Source organism: Dermacentor andersoni, chromosome 1 (assembly GCF_023375885.2).
Source record: "Dermacentor andersoni chromosome 1, qqDerAnde1_hic_scaffold, whole genome shotgun sequence".
Lineage (NCBI taxonomy): Eukaryota > Metazoa > Arthropoda > Arachnida > Ixodida > Ixodidae > Dermacentor > Dermacentor andersoni.
The window spans coordinates 343,457,874-343,479,439 of record NC_092814.1 but is presented as its reverse complement, the minus strand read 5'-3'; the positions used below and the strand labels follow the sequence as shown (position 1 = coordinate 343,479,439).

Sequence of the window (21,566 nt, the reverse complement as noted above, 5' to 3'; positions counted from 1 at the left end):
TTGAAGAGCACGAGAAAGAAAAAGAATGCTCGTACATGATCTGTCGCTTGTTCGAAGACACGCAATAGTGGCAATTAAACGTATGTTGCCATATTGCGCACTACTATTAGTAACTCAGGGGACCAACTGCAATGCATGCTCACTGATCTGGAGAGGCAGAGCAGAAGGGTGGGACTAAAAATGAATCTGCAGAAAACTAAAGTAATGTTTAACAGTCTCGGAAGGGAACAGCAGTTTACGATAGGTAGCGAGGCACTGGAAGTGGTAAGAGAATACATCTACTTAGGACAGGTAGTGACTGCTGATCCAGATCATGAGAGTGAAATAATCAGAAGAATAAGAATGGGCTGGGGTGCGTTTGGCAGGCATTCGCAGATCATGAACAGCAGGTTGCCATTATCCCTCAAGCGAAAAGTGTATAACAGCTGTGTCTTACCAGTACTCACGTACGGGGCAGAAACCTGGAGGCTTACGAAAAGGGTTCTACTTAAATTGAGGACGACGCAACGAGCTATGGAAAGAAGAATGATAGGTGTAACGTTAAGGGATAAGAAAAGAGCAGATTGGGTGAGGGAACAAACGCGCATTAATGACATCTTAGTTGAAATCAAGAAAAAGAAATGGGCATGAGCAGGACATGTAATGAGGAGGGAAGATAACCGATGGTCATTAAGGGTTACGGACTGGATTCCGAGGGAAGGGAAGCGTAGCAGGGGGCGACAGAAAGTTAGGTGGGCAGATGAGATAAGGAAGTTTGGAGGGTCAACATGGCCACAATTAGTACATGACCGGGGTAGTTGGAGAAGTATGGGAGAGGCCTTTGCCCTGCAGTGGGCGTAATCAGGCTGATGATGATGATGATGATGATGATTCTTTGAAGCTTAAACTTAAGGGAAACACGTTAGACTAAAAATTAGTATAGCCAGTCGAGTATGCGTGCCAGTCATCATCGTCGTCGTTTTTGTTGTGGCCTCGTAACATAGCTTATACTCACGAGGGTTATTGGCCACACGGAAGATAATAACCACTTCCAGCGATATATATCAGAAGAAACAAACAATGAAAAAAAATCGCCGACGATTACGATATTCACTAATGAGGAATTTGAGCGCAGCTCTGTACGTATTTTCAGTACGCAATATATTGATTGGCGCAGACAATTTGTCTCGTGCGGCATGTTGCAAACGGAGCTGCCTGGCTACTCTCTGGCTAATCGGGAACGAGAGGCAGCGCGTGGGTGACGCATAGGCGCGATTCGCAGCAGCCGCCGCAAACAGGCCTCCGCTCATGCAGCGCTTTTTTCCATACAGACGACGCGCACTACTCTGGTCATCTCGTAGCCATCGTCGCCACAAAGCCCGTCTTGCGCGGCACTACGCTTTTCTTCTCACGCTTTCTTCATACCCTCCTCCATCGCTTTCCGCCTCATGGTTCCGATGCCACCCTCCTCCTTCGCTTTCATACTCACGCTCTGTTTTCTATCGCCGTATCTCCCGCTGCGCTCCACCTTCGCTTTCATTCTTCGCTGTGCTCTTTCACTCAGTTACGAGGGACAACGCCGACGTCGACGCTCGTCGCAGGAACGGGAGCCTAAGAGCTGCGCTCTAAAAAAACAAACAGTAGATGTGACATTGACCGAGAGAGTAAGAAAGTAAACCTCATTAAGGAAGGGCAAGGTTATTGGGGAGCAGCCATTAATTGGAATGCTATTTGTCGTATTATAAAAGAAAAAGAAACGTGTGCTATGCGTTTGGCCACACCGACAGCAGCACAACGTGCCGGACTAATTAATGAACTTACGAATGAATGTCCACCCGGGCTGCTGCTATTTGTAAATAAAAGCCCCGTGTAGTGATACTTCCTCTGTGAGCGTCGTCCGGCAGTGAACAGAAGTTGTCAAGCCCGTCATTAGGGTAGCCAAGCTCGCCGCCCCAGTGGGCACACACGAACTAGTTGGACGACGCGTCGAACAAAAGATCGGCCGTTGACAGCCCCCTGCCAGCGCTTTGGCGGCGACGCGCTGGCGCGACTGCACGTCCCGGGATTTTCAGTGGATAAACAATTCCTTTGTCTCGTTTGTAACCAAAAACTAGAAATTGTCCCACAAACGCGCCAACGGGCGCTGATAGTGCAACCAACGTCAACAAACGTTATGCGCCAAGCTTGCATGCGCGCCGCGGTGGCTCAGTGGCCACGGCATGGTCGCGGGTTCGATTCATGGCCGTGGCGGCCGCATTCCGATGTGGCGTCATGCAAGAACGCGCATGTACCGTGCTCTGGGTGCCCGTTAAACAATCTCAGCCTAAGTCGCAGCCCTCCACTACGGAGGGCCGCATAGCCCGCTGTGCGGTTGCGGCCCGTTAAGCCCCACAATTGAACTTGAACAGTATATAGTAGTACATTATAGCGTTAGACAATACATTTTCTCCGAGTCAAAAGTAAACCTCTACAGTCTGTTGCTCTTCATTCTCCAATACTGCCACAGACGACGGAATACGGGGAAGTGCTAAAGCGCAATGAATTAACAACGTTCTTGAGAAGTGAGAGAGAGCGAAAGCGAGATTAATGTTGAGAAAGACGGCGAGGCTAAAACAGGACGGAAATGTCAGGTAAGAAAGCCTGCACTGGGGTGCAGGCGATGGTAAAGGAAGAGAGAGAGACAGTGAATGCCAAGGTGAGCACAACACAGGCGCGAACACACACGCACACCCACGCCCGTGCCCACTCCGAATGGGGGCATAGTCGTTCGCACATGCGAGCTGCTCGAAAAAGGCGCGCCATGTCTTCTCTACCAACAATCGGATGAGGCCGACTTTGTGATGTCTGTTTTCTGTACACGAAGTTGTTTTTGTTGTTGTTATCATTAATAATCGTTAGCTATTACTATTCTTATTTCTAGTTTTATTATTCGCCACATAAACACGTACCCAGACTACACAGAGATAGAAAAGCCGGCTATCAATTGTCTTATGGTAGCCTGTGTAGCATTAACTGCTCTTGTGATGCCAGCGCAACAATAAACCCTGACACCATGAACAAGCGTTTGTGGCGTTTGCATGTTCCCTTTCCGTGCATTTTATAGTGCGCTGTTAACGTAAACCAAAAACTGAATGTATTCAGAACATGCGTATTGAACTTTCAGCTGCCGTACTGTGCTGGTTGTTCAAGAGCAAGCAAACAGCGTCGTTCAATGACAGGATACAGCTTGCCGATCTGCAACTGGATCTTCCTCATCAGAAGTATTGCGTGTAAGAGCAGAGACATCACGCTGAGTTTCACTGGCACGTCATGCATTACCCAGCGTGCAGGCTCTTCCATCGGGCAGCCAGGCTTTCCGGCTTCTGCACCGAGGTGCCCCCAAAGACGGCTACCCGCAGCAATATTGCGCAAGTAGAGGTTTCAAAATAAAGTCGTAGTGATGGCTCGCCTGGAGGGAGAGAGCTCTGTGACACATATCGATAGGCGGACGGTAGCGTTCGCATGTGCGTGTCTGTACGTGTATAGGTGTTAATGTTGCGGGAAGATGTAGCTTTTGGTATGGTAGCTTGCACCTACTCCGAATAAAAAAAGAAAGAGCAAATGAAGCACGTTTCTCCTTATATACACTACGGGCCTTCATGAAACAAGTACATAAGAAATCACACTCAGACGCTGTTGCTCCCAAATAAACCTTTTGTGTTCTTAATGCACATCACTATATTAGCTTCAATTATATGCAAACTTAATAAAATGAACTAAACACTGATTTTCAAGAAAAAAACTGCGAAAAATATAAGATATTCATGTTACTATGCGAATCGAAACATTTTCTCTGTGGAAGAGAACGATTAAGCAGCTTCTGGAATCCCCACTGCGAATCACTGATAACGTTTAATGTAATTAGAGAAATGGCAAAACGAACCAAGATTGGGTGAAGGTTAACGCCGCGCTTAGTCGCCACAGCATGGAAAGCTTGTACAAGGGAACCCTTGTTTAGGCTTGGATGTCTGGGACTGGGCTTTATGAGCGGCGGTGCTCTAAAAAAAAGTTGATTGTGAAGTTTAATGTCGCAAAGGAAGATATATTCTATGAAAGGTGCCATAGTGGCGTGTATAGGGATTAATTTCGACCACCGCGTGTCCTTTAACGTGCTCTAAAACCAGGGTGCACGAAGGATTTTGCATTCCTACTGACCGGAACACGTACTCCTCAGCTGGGATTCAAACCTGCCATATCGTGCTCAGCGGCAGAACGCCATATTCATGCAACGTTGCGTCGTCGCCCAGATTTGTATTTCTGTTGTACACCAGAGAATCTCATGCGATTCTATGTTATAAGAGAGAGATGAACTAATATGGCAAACATGAAGCCGCGTCCGATGACATCCCGTGTCTGCTAGTCAGGTGAGCCCTGAGGGAAGTTTTCTTCAGCTTTGGTTTGTAACAGTCAGAAACTTACCCCACCTCCCGATAATTGCAGAGTCGACAGGACCCTGCGGTAACCGAAGAGTAGCTCGCGGTGTCAATGCCACCTGTGCTGGTTAGCAACTTCGATTGTATACGACCACCTCCTTACAATGAAACTGAAGGCAACTTGACGTTGAAGCGAGCTTCCCGCCGGCGTTCACCTAATCGCGCTGTCTTCATGCTTTTTTTGAAGCAGAAGCCATATTTTACATATTTAAGTGCACCTCTGAAATCGAATGCAATATGATGTCTCCGTGGTTTTACGAAGATTCAGCGTTTGAAGCGATGTGTCAGCGGCTACCAATATATGGTTTGCAAAACTTAACAAACGTCTTAGCGACCATGCCTTGGAAGCGGAGCTGTGCCCAATGTACAGAATCACGAAAACTGTAATGCAGGTTCGAAGGGTTATATACGCCGAGCAAACCGGAAATAGATTCTCGGAGGTTTCATGCTTTTCTGTTTGTTCAGAAAGGTTACCGGTGCGTGCGTGTGGGCAAAAACTCAACCGATTACAGCGGGAGGCGCACGCCGCGTGCCCCACTGGGTTTCTTACAGCACCACCAGATGGCGCTCGCCTCCGCGCATCCAGGAAGAATGAGCACGAAGAAATTAGAAGGGAAAATCTGTAGGATTACATGAAGGGAAGCGCCTTACTGTTTGAGGCTCGAGCTGTTTGCCTAAGGACAAAAACATACCGGCGCAAATATTCGTAATTAGATCAGACATTTGTATGCTGCAGCAAATCTCCGGAGACCACTCAACACATCCTAATGGAATGCGAAGGGATTCAGCCAGTGAGACCCATAGGCAACATACACATTCCAGAAGTGCTTCGACTTAAAGTAAATGGAAGCATCAACCGCTCAGCAGTCGAGGTAAGCAAGAGACGTTTAGAGTATTGGCGTAAAAAAAAAAGTCGCCCTTTTGCCCGGAAGGCGAAGCATCGATGGCAATAGCAAATTAGTGGACAGCTATACGAAGTAAGGATAGCAGTTTTATCGGCCGTATAAACTTGTGAGCATTGACATCCTCACTAAATTAACAAGCATGGTGTCACGCGCGTACAAGCAAACAGGAACACATCTCACTGGATCACCGCGGAAACTCGATGTCGAAACACTGGAGTGAGGAAGCGCGGCAGCATGCAGCAGCGAGCGAACTGACCTTCGTACTGCTTCTCGCACCAGCGCTAATTAATCCGCGAAAACACAGCGCGCGGTGGACCTTGTCGTCGTCGCAGATGGCTTTCAAGGTACAGCTGCCCGGCGCACGGCCGTCCGAGCCGCCCGGAGTAGAACGCGTGCTCCCTCCCCCCGGAGCTTTACGCGCGACGGAAGACGGCGTGCTTCCTCTCAGCTTTCCTGCCTTTCGCGCGCGAGATCGAGCCGGCTCACCCTCGCACGCTTTCACTCACACATACATACAACATATGGCGCGCGGCCTATGGCGTAGGCTCCATGCCTATGGCGTAGCGGTGCGGAGGTCGAGGTCGCGGGTTCAATCCTGGCCGCGGCGGCCGCCGTCTTGTCTGGGCGCCAGAGCGCTAGCGTACTACACATTGAGTGCACATTAAAGAAGCCCAGCTGGTCATAAAGAGTAAGGACTGCCCACTACGGCGTGCCTCATAGTCAATTCGGGATCATGGCGCTTAAAATCCCACATCTTAGCTTTTTTTTCTTTCTCGCTGAACATGTGCAGTGTGTCGCAAGCGTGATACATGAAACTTTTGTCAGTAATGTTTCGTGCGTATTGCTGACACCAGCGAATTCAGCCATGCTTATTTAGCAGACGCAAAATATATCTCTTCGAACACCTGAGCACGCTGACCACATTGAGAGGATTCGGAACAAAAATCGATAGACAATTTTTTTCAGAGGTGTCCTTCCCATTTAAAATTTAAATGTGTTAGGACAAGACAGAAGAAGAGGATTAATGAAATAGTAGTCCGCGACCTTCTATTGTACAAAAAAAGAAGGAAGAAAGAGAAGAAGAAAAAGAACGCAAGAATTGCACGTACGGTGGGCTGTCATCAAAATACGAAAGGAAAGTTAGGATACTGTGCAAGATCCGAATGTGCTATTACACCATGCTTTACACAGTTTTTCAGTAGACGTGCGAAACAAGCAGCACTCCTTCCTCCTATACGTTAAATATATTCAGCGCGCATCATCTACCAAATCAAGTTGACTGAACTTCAGTTCTCAGGATGACGTCAGTCTCTTCTCTCTCCCTGCCATGCTCCCTTTTATGCATACCGGGCAACGCTGCGGGAACTACGCAAGGGTGCGGTCACAAATTTATCGTTCCGCGTATTTGGCAGTGACTGGCCTTTGATATTCAAGATTTTCCACAGAACAATGTTTTGAAATACTAGAACTGTAACCTATGAAGGTAAAATTACGTCAAATCACGTATCGTTTGTGTGTATTGATCTTCCATTATATATAGCATGCCCTGTACTGGCCGCGAACGCGCAGGCGATGCACTTTGCAAACTGTGCGATGAATTGAAGTCTGGGGTTTTGAGTGCCGAAACCACGATTTGATCACGAGGCACGCCGTAGTGGGGGACTCTGGATTACTTTGACCACCAGGGGATGGCTAACGTGCCCCCAACGCATGGTACACGGGCATTTTTGCATGTCACCCCCTCGAAATGCGGCCGCCGCGGCCGGGATTCGATCCCGCGACCTCGTGTGTAGCAGCGCAACACCATAGCCGCTAAGCCACTGCGGCGGGTACTGTGCGATGAGTGCGGCCGTGCAAGCGTAACAAACGAGTCCCTGCACTCGTCGTTCTGTGGTTAATAGGTTGGAACCTGTGTCTGCAATGTTACAATCACTTCATATATTGTGACTGTAAAGTACGAAATCAAGCTTGCACGAAGTCACTCAACGCAATGAAATTTCTTGCTACCATTTAGCATGCACTATATTTTTGGCGCAAATACATATAGTCTGAAATGTTGCTGTAGCTTCGGCAGTGTTGCATATTAGGTGTGCAACAACGTATAGCTTGTATTTATTCCGCACGCGACAGCGTGAGTGACACCACGTGGCAGTCGTCTTGATTAGCTTTCCTGGCACCCACCATGTAGTCCAGTGGCCCACTGTAGTGTTCAGGCCGTCGAGCACGAAGTTGCAGGTTCGAATCGCGACGCAGGAAGCCGGTGACGGAAGCCCTACAGTTTAGCGCAGGGGCACCACAAGGTGCACGATGTCAACGGTGTGTGTAAAGTCTCGGGGAAAGTGACGCCGCCACTGCCGACCGTTTGCTTCCATGCGTTTCGGCGTGACAGATAGGTCAGGCATTCCAAACATATCGAAGGGTTACGATATCACGGCCAGAGAGGCCCGATTGTGGCGCCTCACAGCGCCATATAGTTGCGCGAGTCAAGCAATCTGGCCTCATACCCCGACGAATTTCAAAGCGTGTGCGCAAGTCCGCGCACGTGTGCGCTTAACTAACGGTGGTTTTACTTTTTTTCGGTGTTTCTTGATAAATTTCAGTTCGAAGTCAGAGCTCGTTCTGCCTGTTCTCTTCGTCGGTCCTCGTTCTTCGGCGCTGTGCAGTTATTTCATCGTGTCTTACGAACTCGCCGCAGCTTCCGTGCTTTTATTGCTCCAGACAACCATGGTTGTTTGGAGATTCGAACGGCTTGCTTACCTTTAAGGCTGTCATTGCGCATCAAAATGCTACTGGATAGTTACAGAAGGCGCTCGTCGCTTGTTTGCGCCAGTCGGTTACTACAAATATCAGCCAATGTCACAAGCCAGTATATTGCTTTATAGGATGGCAACTGTTATCTACACAAACAGGCCTATAAGTGCCTATTATAGTGCCTATAATATTGGCGTAGCTGCGCTTTTTTGCTCGTCTACTTGCAGAGACTACAGCTTCGTCCGTTTACAGATCTGTTGTAATGTCAGTGTTGATACCCCCATGATGGTGGTGCTCGAAAGATCCGGTAAAATAGCTTATATTAAATCGCGTTCTGTCCTGCAATATAGCCCTGCAAAAAAAAAAAAAAATATCCCTCAGTGTGAGCACATTCCTGCAAAACATATGTGTCTATATTTGTTGTCTTGCGCAAATTCACGTATCAGTAGCAACATCGGCGTGCAGTATAATCGATACCTATAGTATTCCTTGATAAGCCACTGCTACGTGAAATGGGGCTTGCCCAGGAGGCAGTGAAGCCTCACTTATTTAGTTTTCCGTTAGATACAGACACTGCGGATAGTCCGAGTAATCCAGTTACCTGACTAACACTGACAAGAAAATAAAGTCTGCCTGGCAAGTTAGCGCCTATCTCTATTGCGATCATTCGCGCCGCACCGCTTCCCCGATACGACGTGCGTTAGACCGACAGTTTACGTAGGCTGATCGAAATAACGCCTGGCACGTACAAACGCTGGACTGGAAAGTACGCGCAACAGAAAAGAAGGTGGACACATAAAATCTGCGTAAAAGGCGCGAAGATCAGCGTCAAAGGTAAACTAAGCAAATGCAAAGACAACGTTTAACGCTGTCACATCAAGATTAATTCAGAGTGAATGCATGAAGCGCGATTTACGCCCACACACAAATATACGCACACAAAAAAGGAAAAAGAAAGGTAAAAAGAAGATAACACGAGGCTCGTATCGAGAGTGTAGCCGCAAAACAAATACACGAGCAGGACGGCGCGCAGCAAAAGCAGAAGCAGCGTTATCATCATCAACAACATCATCAACAACAAACAACCGTAAACGAGGTTCGATGCAACCGCAACAGAGGAAGAAAAGGGCTGAGCGAGCCCGTAATTGCGTAAGCGGCCGGCGCGATAGGTTCGTTCGCTCGCGTGTATATAAGCTTATAACCTTGCGCCGGCTGTTTTGCAATTTGCGGCGCATGTGCGTGTGTGTGTGTGTACGGGGGGGGGGGGGGCTATAAAAAGTGGATTACGGGTTTAGGGCGGCGGCAGCGCGCTGCCACTAATTGGAAGGCCCTTCCAAGTGGAGCGCGACACAGTTTTGTGCTCGCAGACAGAGCATGGACGCCGGCCGAGGCATGCCGCGGGGCCCCGTCCGACGTGCGCGCGGGCCCTCAATTTACGCCCGCGTGCACACACGGCCGCACGTGGGGCAATAAAAACGCGAGAAAATAAAACGCCAGAAAAGGAAGAGAGGGCGGAAGAAGCGTCAGCACCACTTTGCCGATGGGCACCGCGTCTGCCGGCAGCTATGTTCGAGACTGTTTCTGTTACGTAATCAACCCTTCAATCGCACAGTCTTGGCAGCCTGCCTCGTGCCCGGGAGATGGCCAAGCTGCGCCAGGACGATGTTCCGCAACACGTGAAGCGCACACGTGACTCGGCGTGAATCTCCGCTCCAGGAGGAGAGGAAGCGAAAGAAGATCGTCGTATGTGTGCTGCCCTGTTGGCTCATCGAGTGGCATTGTAGTACGCCGGAAGTCACGTATTGCGCGCGCGTCACTTCACTGATTGCGGTGGGAGTAGCGCACTCGAGCCTAGCTGACCTTCGGAAACGTCGATGGCGAATTGCACGAGAAACTGAGTTTCCTGTGGCGCTACCTATGGTCAGTGACAACTTACGAATGCAGCGGCAAGTGCCCGTCGAAGGTAATGCGTCGTACCAAGGGCTTGCTCATGTACAGTCGACCAAAAAAGTTTACGGACCACGAGATCTCAGTAAACTCAAAATATACGTACAGCCTTTACAAGCAGCTAGTAAAATTGTGCATCACAGTGTTGTTCGCATATGCCACAAAAGGCTAAAAATGGGAATACCAGGCTGTGTTTTGAGACTGAGGAGATATTCAGCTTTGTGTCAGATCTCTTGGTCCGTAAACTTTTTTGGTCGACTGTGCGTCGTCTTGCAGCGAATATTTTCACCTTATTGTGGCAGCATTGCTCTTTTTTTTTTTTTTTTGGTCAGATTCGAGTGAAACCCACTGTGATGGGCTCAACGGGGCCATTCAGCATTTCCTGTGGCACCTTGGCGGTGATGATACGCGCACGCACACACACGCGCACACACGCACGCACAGAGGAGATGTTTTTGGCGAGGAAATACTCCGTACGGGATGTCAGCATAATCACTCTCATGATCCCTTTCTAAACCACTGGCTTGTGCACTGCCCACGGTCTCCGTCCCCAAACCGCTAATTTTGGCTGTTCGTGCATGTGTACGCGTGTTCGGCGTACTCTTCTTGTTTAATTTATTTTAGAGCTCGGGCTTCTTGTATTCACGCTGGCGGAATCTTCGAAAACGCCATTGTCTGAAGTGCGGTGGGATAAAGTGCAGGCGCATAACTTCGGCCTGTGAATGTGACGACCTAAAACAGTTTTATATGCGCAAATAAATCTCGTCGAAATAAAATAGCCAGAGCTTGTTCTGCTTGTTGGGTATTATACTGCTTCCATTATTTCTTTCTGGTACGTATCAATGAAATAAAGATGAGAATTTAAACTGGCACACGTTGAGCGAACGCTGTCTTGTCCAAATTTCTACGAAATATAGCGACCCGTCCTTGTTACGTCATTCGATGTAACTCAGTGTCCTAGTGCGAGTTCTTACAAAATAATGCTGCAAGGACACCATCATACATGTTGTTTTGGTAGTGTAAACAATTTTAACAGACGCGGAACTAGTCGCCAGACGCATGTTCTAAGTTTCCTGGTTTTGAAACAAATCTGAAGCCTCCACTTTTTGACGTTACCATGCACGCGACAGCATCGTTGTGCCACTCTCCCCTCAACCTATTTATATATTAAAAATATCTATAGATAAATGTAGTCTAACGTAACGTAATATAAGAAACCATCACATATACAAAAATGAATGAAGTATAGTCTCCGATGGAACTTGTGCTCTTGAGGAGCACCGAGGCATGCTTTGCGTTACGCACGCCTGAGGGGTGGCGGAGCCACGCGACAGGCGTCCGCAACGCAATAATAGCTAACCCGCGTTTTCAAAGGGATGGATGGTGGATGGATGTTATGAGCGTCCCCTTTGGAATGGGGCGGTGGGTTGCGCCGCCAAGCTCTTGCTATTATACTGCCTAATGTCCTACATAGATTAAACAATAAAAAAAATTAAAAAATAAACACTATGAACTCCCGCTCCCAAATTTTCTGATCCCCTATTGCTAACTGTGCTTTTGTACGTCTCCATTTTTCGTCATTTCCCTACTTTTCGTTCCTCGATCCTCGACTCGAAGCTCCTCCTCCACTTCACCGATTTGACCACAGCACCATCCCCCGACTGGTGAGGACGCTACACTTCACAAGAATCGCCGTGGATGATCATGAAGCGGAGTGACTCGTTCTGTCGAGGGGTGTCGCTGCTATCTACCTTCTTGAGTCGAGGTGGCGTGTTTTAGTGGCGCACGTTCTAGAATACGGAGGAAGGTGCGTAACACAAAGTTCGTAATGCATTAATTGTTACGCCACCCGACTAAACAATACGGGAAGAATAATTTTTTATAACGTTCCATAAATAGAGCAGTAGCGTCTAAGAGTCTTCATATAATCGGGTTCAGCAGAGCAACAGTGCTATTGGCGCATCTGTGTCGCAGTCCTCGAAAACACCAGCCCGAACGCGAGTAATTGGCTATTCGGCTCCCAGGTATTGATGCGCAGTCATTTTCAGCTGAAAGGCACAGTCAAAAATATCCAAAACACGCTCTTACTTCACTACTCTGGAGAGTACGCATGGAGTTGGCATATTTTCTTTGGGTATATCACCTTGGGGTAAATGATCATGTGACTAGGCCACAATTTTCGAACGGCTACGCAGCGATAAGAAATTGAACTAAGGGACTACGGCGTCGATGAGCTGCTGGGAATATTTTTCTTTTGCATCGGCGTTTCAATTTACGGTGACAGTGTACTTTTGCATAGAAAAAATTATTTGAGTCCATTAGTGCTTAGTCAGTGTGACAGCTCTTCGCGCTGAATTTAAGATGCGCGGGTATGGCCAGAACTCACGTCATGTATATCGGTGCCTGTCTGTCCTCACCACATGCTGCTAATTTGAGTATTGATAATCGTAGGGTTATTTTTTATGTTTAGGTCATATGCCCCCAGTTTCCGGGTGCAAGTTGTGCACTCCTCTTAGAAAGTATAAAGCTTCCTAAGCACACGACTTCTGGTTAAAAAAATAAAATACGTGACCCGCGAGAAATATGGGACCGCGCAGATAATGGAATTGCCGACACATCTCGGAACACGGCTTTAGGTCAATATCTCATGCTTAGGAAGCTGCCCTAGATTTGTTCGTGATCGTACGAGATGCGAGATATAAGTAAACATGAAAAATACTATCCTGGCTGAGTGCGTGCTACACTGTTCAGGTGACAACCGCGTTATCATTGTGTCATTAAGGACAAAGCGCACATAGAGTTTTAACATCAATAGCTTCAAGGACAGCCGGCTATGTGAAGTTATCTTCATGAAGGTCAACAAAAAATGTCCCATGTTTTTTTTTCATTAAACACAACACGCAATACCTAATAATTCTTTAAGCAACGAGTTGTGTATAAACGTATCGCCGAAACTCAGAGTCTCAAGCACCCTCTCTAAAGGGTAGAATATTTGTCGACGACGCGGAGCCGCTGGGAGGTCATTGAAATGCATCCACTAGTGTTATGTGGCGAGATTCACAAAGAAGTTCGTATAGGTCAGCCTCTTAAGGTCTGACAAAATTTTAGGTGTTGTGACGTCACATTTTTTTTCTCTCTCTCGGGTTTTCAGGTCCAGGACATTACGAAGAGTTCTAACAAATCAACAGATTATGTCGGTTCCGCTCACTATAGCGTGGCTGGTACTGCGTCATGTATACTTGTTCAAGTTATCGATTAGTTTGCTCTCATCATACCATATGCTAGCTTCCTCTTCATCCCAGTTGTTAGAGTGACTGGCCGGGAAAGTCTGTGGTGGGGATTGCGATACCTGAAGCAACCAAAATTCTACTTTAACTCCGAGGCTTTCGTTCCGAAGAAACCGTATGCCTTTTTTCCCTTTTTTAAACTTCTTGCGACTTTCGGGTGGATACTCCGTTGCTTCCCAGCAGAGATATATGTCGAAGTGGATGAAGCCAGTTCCTTGAGTATCTCGTATATACTCGTGACATATCAGCGCAATTTGCCCACACAGACAGTTCTTATTGCATTCTGCCTCCCTGCGGCGCAAAAACAGGAGCTCAACTTTTCGAGATACTAAAAGATGAGTTTTTAAATAGCTTGCCATTTGAAGTTGGACACGCGCATAAGTGCACAAGACATTCGCCTGGGCATGCGGCCGCTCGTAACATTTGAGGCTATCATATTTCAAAGCAGTCTGCTGCGAGGTGAGTTGTAGCTGTCAGGCGCTAACTATACGCTTTACCAATGACACTTGTCAAGCCCATCTGATGCCGGTGATTCCTCGTGTCCGCGGACACGAGCAGTCACCAGCATGACGACATTACCAGCGAAATTGCCCCAGTAGTTACAGGGTAACGAGCAGTTGCCTCACTATATCCGGAAAGCACGATGTAACTAGCGAAGTTACCGCAAATAGACTGCAGAAAGGCAACAATTGCACGACGCTTCGTGCCCACCGCGTCGAACAGCGGAACCGGATGACGAGGTGCTGTGCCAATAAAGGAAGTGACGTACCACGTCCGGGTCCATGGGTGGCTCGCTGACGCTGCTCCAGCGGCGGTCCTCGACGGCCAGCTGTTTGTCGCCGGACTCACCGCCGCTACTGTGCCGCCGGAACGGTGGTCTGCGTCGCCGGCTGCCTCCGCCCTGCTGGAGACCGCCGCCGCCTCCGCCACCCCCACTGGCCAGGTCGACTCCGCTGTCCTCGCTGGGCAGCTCAGCGCCCCCGCAGGCACCTTCCACCACAACCGACTGCTGCTGCTGTTGCTGCTGCTGCTGTTGTTGCTGCTGTTGCTGGTGCTGGAGCTGCTGCTGCTGCTGCTGCTGTTGTTGTTGCTGTTGTTGTTGTTGTTGTTGTTGCTGCTGCTGCTGCTGGAGCTGGATCTGCACCTGCTGCTGCGTTTCTTTGGAGCGCGCCGCCTGGACCTCTCGCCGGTACAGCAGCTCGTCAAACTGCAAGCGTGCGAGACAAGCAGCGTCTTCGGTATATATACACGGCGTCTCGAGGCAACTTGGAAACGTATGGTTCACCATGGCCAAAGCCCTAGTGAGCCTGTCGGCATGGGCGGAGCTAGTTACACTACGTTGTTGCTGAAAGATTGAGCGCCAGTGAAATATTTGGGGTACTCTCTAATAATTATCGAGGACGCCTAATTTTCTTTCACAGTAGGAGTTTGAAAGGCGTTTGCACGCGTTTTGTCGTGTTCGTTTTGCTTTCATTGTCCACAACAGGGTACAAAACTTTTAATTTGACGTAACCGTGGTTGTGTGTCCTTCAAGCAGCCTGGCCCAGTTCCGGGGACGTCGACCGACAGCTTGAACTGGTGGACTGGGCGGCGAAGGCCAAGCAGGCCCAGGGCCTTACTTGAGCCCAATCCCTCAGTCACGTCCGCCTTTACCCTTCCCCCTTTCAATAAAGTTTATGCATCCTGACTGCTTAATTAATTAGCGAGTCAGTCACATTATGCAACACTCCCATAATATAAAGTTTTCTTTTGCGTCTTTTGTTGTTTTTCTGTCCTCAAATTACTTAGCCACTTGAGATTACTTTTCATTGTATCCGACCAGACTTATTCCTTGTTAATATCTCCGTCTTCTCTCTTGCTTTTGTTTTCTCTCTTTTCAGGGGGGTAGGCGCAGCTCTTCGTTGACATATACTCCCAAGTTCCACCACTTAATAAAAACAACATGTTTTAGGAACCGACAGAGAGGCGGACATGTTTTCGGTTTATCCAGAAAGCGGGCAAAAAAACTAATCGGGAATTACTTTCGAAATTACTACCGAAAAACTATAACACGAGAGAGGATTATGACTACGGTAAGAAGTGCACAACCAGGTATGCATGAATTATAAAGCTTTGGAGTGTACAGTCCCGGCAGCGCCTGAGATTTATTTGTCGGCTCAGCAAGCATAGGAAAACTAGAGCCTAATAAAGCACATCTTGCTCACATGAAAAGTCATATGGCGCTTTCCATTGTGCGAATACGAACACTGACTTCAGACTGCTCGAAACGTGCACTAGCGCGTGCTCGCCCCCACTTCAGTGGTGACCTCCGAGGGCACTTTTCGAACACTTGCCGGTGCTGCTGTTCGGTCACTAGAAAGCGCTATTATTAGGCGGTCGGGACGAGGACGACCAATATGTGAAATCAAATATTATGTTCCCGGGGAAGGGCTAGTGTGAACGCCTGTAACGATAATCGCATTTTAAATGCACGTAATACGTCGAGATTGGAGGCATCGAATCTAAACGATAGCACATAATAGGTCGAAATACCGGTAATTTGATTATAACAAATCCGGTAACGTTAGGTGCGAATTGGGCTCGATCCTTGTTCCCGCAGAGACTGCCATGAAAAAGGAGGAGGAAAAAAGAGAGGGAATGACAGGGATGTTACTCAGTGCATAAATACCGGCTGGCCACCTTGTGCTTGAGGAAAGGCGTAAGGAGGATAAACATTGACAGAAGGGGAGAACAAATAAAAAAAAATAGAGAGAAACAAATGCACGATCTAACGCGATGCAACGGGTTACAACTTTCAAATTTGGTGCTGCCATGGAAGGGCCATGTATAACTGAAACATGTTCCGAGCACTCCGTGTAAAGTGCACCTGCACTGGGTGGCGTGATATAAGCGCACGTAGGAAGATGCCTGAAAACGTTCGAAACGCGAAATGCCCTCTTTAATTTTACCGACGGTGACGGCTGAACGAAGTGAGCAGTTATAAGAACTAAATATAAAAGGATACCGAAACAAATAATTTTCGAATAAAGGATGCCATGGCTCGATCTTTGCATTCAGCTATTGACGACAATCTTCAGGCGTAATTGATTTCTGACAGACCGGACGCCGAGAGCCAGGTATCAGCGAAAATTGCGTAACTTGCATTGAAAAGTATTTGCGATCCCTCATACCGATACCCGATGAACACCGAAAAGCTCGACCAAGGCCTCTTGACTATGAAGCGCATGCTCGGTCTCTGGCCTTGGCCATCGAATCAGCGCAAAGCCCTCGACTTCTTGTTTGTATTCATCGGACTCAATAGGATTGTTCCATAATTGTGACACAACCTCTTCATCTCAAGTTTTCATCACCTAGCTTTCATCGCCACTTGCTTCCGTATTTCAAAACGTTCTACCGCTCAGCCCCCTACCTCGACTCAAGAAGACAGATGGAAGCGCCGCCTCTCCAAAGAAGTAGTATCCACGCTTCATTGACACTGCATGGCAATTCTTGAGAAGTGGAGTGTCTCCTTCAGACGAGGAGCTGCTCTGAGCTCAATTTAGTAGAGTGGAGGAAGAGCTTCGAGTCGAGAATTGCTTGAGAATACGGGGACCACTATGTCGATAATTTTGCCGATTTCGATAATAAAGCGTGTTTTACACTTAATCATTGAAGGTCTTGCATATCCATTTAACTTGATTCTCGAATGTGGTGTTTTCCCAGAAGCTATGAAAAGAGCTAGAGGGTCAGTCATTGTTAAAGGTGCAGATCGTAGCACAGAAACTAATTACGTGCATTTTTCTGTCCTCCCTGTCTTCTCTAAGGGCCTTTAAAAAATCATATTTCTTCACATGATGCAGTTTTCATAAACTTAATATTTTGAAGGTGCACAATCCGGCTTTATAAGCAGCAGGTCTACTGCAACTCTATTGCTGACATCGAATGAAAGTATAGTTCACAACATTGAAAAACAAAAAAGAGGCAAAAAACAGAAATAAATTCACACAGTATTTTTTTTAGGTTTCAGCAAGGCATTTGATTCCATTGGCCACAGTCTTACTTTGCACGAACTAGAATCAAATGGTGTTCGTGGTATTTGTATATCTATGCCTATATACCTAAGATATATGCCAGATGTAGGTCGTCGTTCTTGCCTCCCGGCTGCAGTGCCCCCTAAGAGAGTATTCTGGAGCCCCTCATGGTAAATGTTCATATAAATGGTCTTGTTAAAGTATGAACAACCATTAAATACAAAATATGCGCAGATAATTAAGAAATACTTAACTTTGATATTAGGTTGCATCACAATATGCAACGCTAACGACATACTTTCCGAGATTTCCTCGTGGTCAGAAATGAATTGATATCCAAATAAAATGAATCCAAATAAAACTAGAGCTGTTATATTTCGTGCTATAAACAAAGCTCACACTACTCACCAGCCTTTCATTCTTGATTCACAGGGAATAGATATTGTTGATGCGCATAAAATACTTGGGTTTTACACCGAAGCTAAGTTGAGAAGCTCACACCTATATAATAGAATTTCATCGCTAACCCAAGTTGTGTCTCGCTGCCGTAATCTTCTGCCGCTCAGGGCCAGGCTTCGAATATATTACGCGTTGGTTAACGCGCATTTAAGCTATTGTACGTTTATTTGGGCCGCAAAAAAAAGAAAAAAAAAACAAATAAAATTCTTTAGAAAAAAAAGAAAGAAAACACCCGAAACATTGGAAGCATTGAACGTTTTATAACCACGTGCAAAGCGTCTGAAGAGTTTGATAGAATACAGATTGGCAACATTTGCCCATTTCGTCTGTTGAACACACCACATTTCAAACAGAGAACCCTTGAACTTCATTACAGCCTGATCATGTCTAGAGCGTCGTGTTGTTATACTACATACAAGGAATATATGGTGTGTACCTCGGTCTTGTACAACTTATCAGTACCAAACTATGTCCCGCTCATTCCACCCCCCGCCCGCCATACAACGTCCCACCAGCACTAAACACATATGTAAATGCAACCAGTGGGAGAAAAAAACAGTCACGCTCATATTTTTGCTTCGTTATGTCCTAGAAAAGGATTAACTGTCGAAAACTGATATTCACTGTGCGGTTTGCAAATTATTGTTATTCTTTTGCGACGTTTACAGTGTACTTCTGTGATTGATAAATATGCTGTATGAAGTATTGTATGCATTAACGCATGTATTGTTATTTTAAGCGCAGTTGCGTGATTCATTAATATATTGTATTGTGTGTCGTAATTTGCTTGTTTACATTTTGTCTATGTCACGGTGTATCTGTGATCTGAACGCATGCACCTTGTACATCTGCTGCCACGTGACGGTAACATGGGCCCTGTCAAGCCGTTTTCACGGATTTCAGCCCAGCGGACCATCCGGCGTATTGTCTGGTAAATAAGATTGGAAAACTTGAAAAAAAAATTATGATTTGCACTGAATATTGAAAGATTCCCTAGGCCTCAACCATATATTTTCTATTCTTCTGCAAATCTTTGCTTCTTTCCATTCGTCCCGTCTTCAACAGCGTAGCATGCAGGTGAATATGCACCGGCTAAACACTCGGCTTGTTTAATAAAAAATGCTCTGTTTCACTCTGAGGCGCGCCAGGTCAGTAGCGCACTGTACTGAAAGTAGCTCTGCGCGTTTAGTTTGATACATAAATGTATCAGTAGATGCAAAGCAGATTCGCGCATGTCATTGGCTCCTTTATAGTCGGAAGGCCATGTTGCCGCTGTTTGATGCAGGCAATAATTTAATGTATCCGGGTTTCCTGTAGTGATGAGGTTGACTGTAAGGCTATCGGGCTTACGTATATTACCCCAGTTATGTTTTCACTAAAGAGAAACTTCGCCCGCAAGTGCTGCGACCTGTCATTCATGCTTGCATTTCTTAGCTCTCGCTATACAGCTTTTGCCTCGCCGTGAGCGTTACGTCTGCTTTATATCTCGGCTATTTTTGTTTGCTTTCTAGCATTTCAGAGAAAGCGCACTTGCTTTGCCAGATTGCTAATACTGTGTGAGTGTTGTAGCGTCTGTATTATGGCCCCATCAATTGCAGATGTAGGGTGAGCATGTAACATTTTCAGACTATCACCATCTGTTTCTTTAAGGACAGCCTTTGGCGCGCACCAGGGAAATGATAATGATGATTTAGTGGACTCCGCTTTGAAACGGGGTAGTCACCAAAAGGCACCTAGCCTGTTTGAGCTGATCAGGTAATCTATACATGCTTGTCAATCTAGAATTTCGCCTACATCTCATTAATTTCTTCCCTCTATCATATAATTTCTAAACCTACTTTGTACAGCAACGGATAGATAGATAGATAGATATATAGATAGATAGATAGATAGATAGATAGATAGATAGATAGATAGATAGATAGATAGATAGATAGATAGATAGATAGATAGATAGATAGATAGATAGATAGATAGATAAACCTTATAAAATAATAATCGGAATAAGCGCTAATGGTCGGGGCCCTTAGTCCAGTGCTCCGCTGGCTCTTGCCATCTTCTCAGCTCTCTTTATCAGCTTGAGCTGGTCGTCGACGGCCAAGCTGGACATCAATGCCTCCCATTGCTCCCTCGTGGTGTTCGCGTCGGGGTGTTCTATGTTGTGTAGCGTGAACTCCCACGCAATATGGAATAGGGTTGGTGTGGCCCCGCACCACGGGCATTCGTCCCTGTAGGCTGTGGAGTGTAAGCGATGTATGCGAGTGCCTGTCTGAAGCTTACGCCAGGCAGCGGCATACTCTGTCTTTAGATTTAGATGGGGTGGTGGATATTGCAAGCGACTCCCTCCTTGAGTATTAGTGCTAGGACTTGTGCAGTAGGTCTTCCGATTCTTCGATGTAGGAAGTTGAGGCAGGCCTGCTGGGAATCCGTGAGGATCGTCAGTGGTTTGTTTGCATGTTGGCCTTCGCTGATGGCTAACGCGATGGCCAGCTCTTCGGCTTCCGTGATCGTGCAGGGGCGGATCGATGCAGCGGAGGTAACTTGTCCTCGTCGGTCGCATACCACTGCCACTGTGCCCCTGTTCTTCGTCCCATACATGGCGGCGTACGTAAAACGGGGCCCCGATATGGAACCAGAATGCTTTCTCCATGTACTGGGCCCATGCTCTCCTCCTGCGAGAGTGCAGGTTAGGGCTCATGTTGCGTGGTATTGTAGCAACGTCATACCTGTCCTGGACGTGACGAGGTATCGAGCAGGTTTCTTCGGTTCGTGTTGTTATAGCTTGGAAGCTCAAAGTTTGTAGGGTCTACCGGCCCGTGCGAGTTTGCGCAAATATTTGTTGTTGCGAGACGTAAAGGGTTTCTGTCAGTTAGCTGAGGGTGTTGTGTAACCCTAGCGCCAATAATTTTTCAGTCGATTTACTCATCGGCAGGCGGAGAGCGGTCTTGAAAGCCAAGCTCAAGAGCGTGTCGGCCTGCTTCGTCTCGGACTGTGAGAGATGGTAGTAGGGCAGGCTGTATGTGATTCTGCTCACCACCAGGCTTCTGACCAGTCGGAAGGTGTCCACTTCCTTCATGCCTCTGTTCATGGATGTTACACGGGAGTTCATGCGTGATATCGCCTTGACACTGGTTTTGAGGATTTAAGGGTGTGTGTGGCCCACTGTTTGGCCCGCTGCAGCCGCATGCCCAGCACCTTGAGCAATGGCTTCTCTGGTATGAGGCCCCCGTTGAGGTGTACCTCGAGTTTTCTTGTAGGGTCTGTGGGGACTGTGTGATTACCCCGGCCACGCCAGACTCGTAGGAGCCCAGATTCCTCGGGGGAGCATTGCAGTCGCCGTTGGCTGACGTATTCTTGGATGAGGTGCGCTGAAATTTGCAGCTGCTCTTCTTTTTCAATGAGGAACCCTGTTGTGGTCCAGAGTGTTATGTCGTCTGCGTAGATTGCGTGCCGAAGACTTTCTACGCCCTGCAGTTTGCTTGCAAGGCCGATCATGGCGACGTTGAACAGCGTGGGTGAGATGACAGCACCTTGTAGTGTGCCCTTGTTGAGAGGGTGGTACACTGGAGTATGGATCTCCCCCATATTCAGCTCCACCGTGCGGTGGCTCAAGAAGCTCTGGACATAATTACGTTCGCTCCCCGCAGTTGCTGTTGGCCAGCCCTTCTAGGATTCCTTGGCGGCTGACGTTGTCGAAAGCCCCTTTGATGTCGATTGCTGGGAGGACGTGTTCGCCACTGCGGGGAACAGTGGTGA

The 21,566-nt window shown here is 47.4% G+C and overlaps 1 protein-coding gene across 1 annotated transcript in view; it reads right to left on the bottom strand.

Annotated features, from left to right (window-relative positions):
• LOC126516541 (whirlin-like) overlaps positions 1-21,566 on the bottom strand; it is a 277,363-nt gene that overhangs the window by 104,193 nt on the left and 151,604 nt on the right. The window contains exon 9 of the mRNA XM_055063788.1: positions 14,111-14,548. Within this exon, the coding sequence (XP_054919763.1) occupies positions 14,111-14,548 (438 nt within the window). The remainder of the gene's footprint in view (positions 1-14,110; positions 14,549-21,566) is intronic.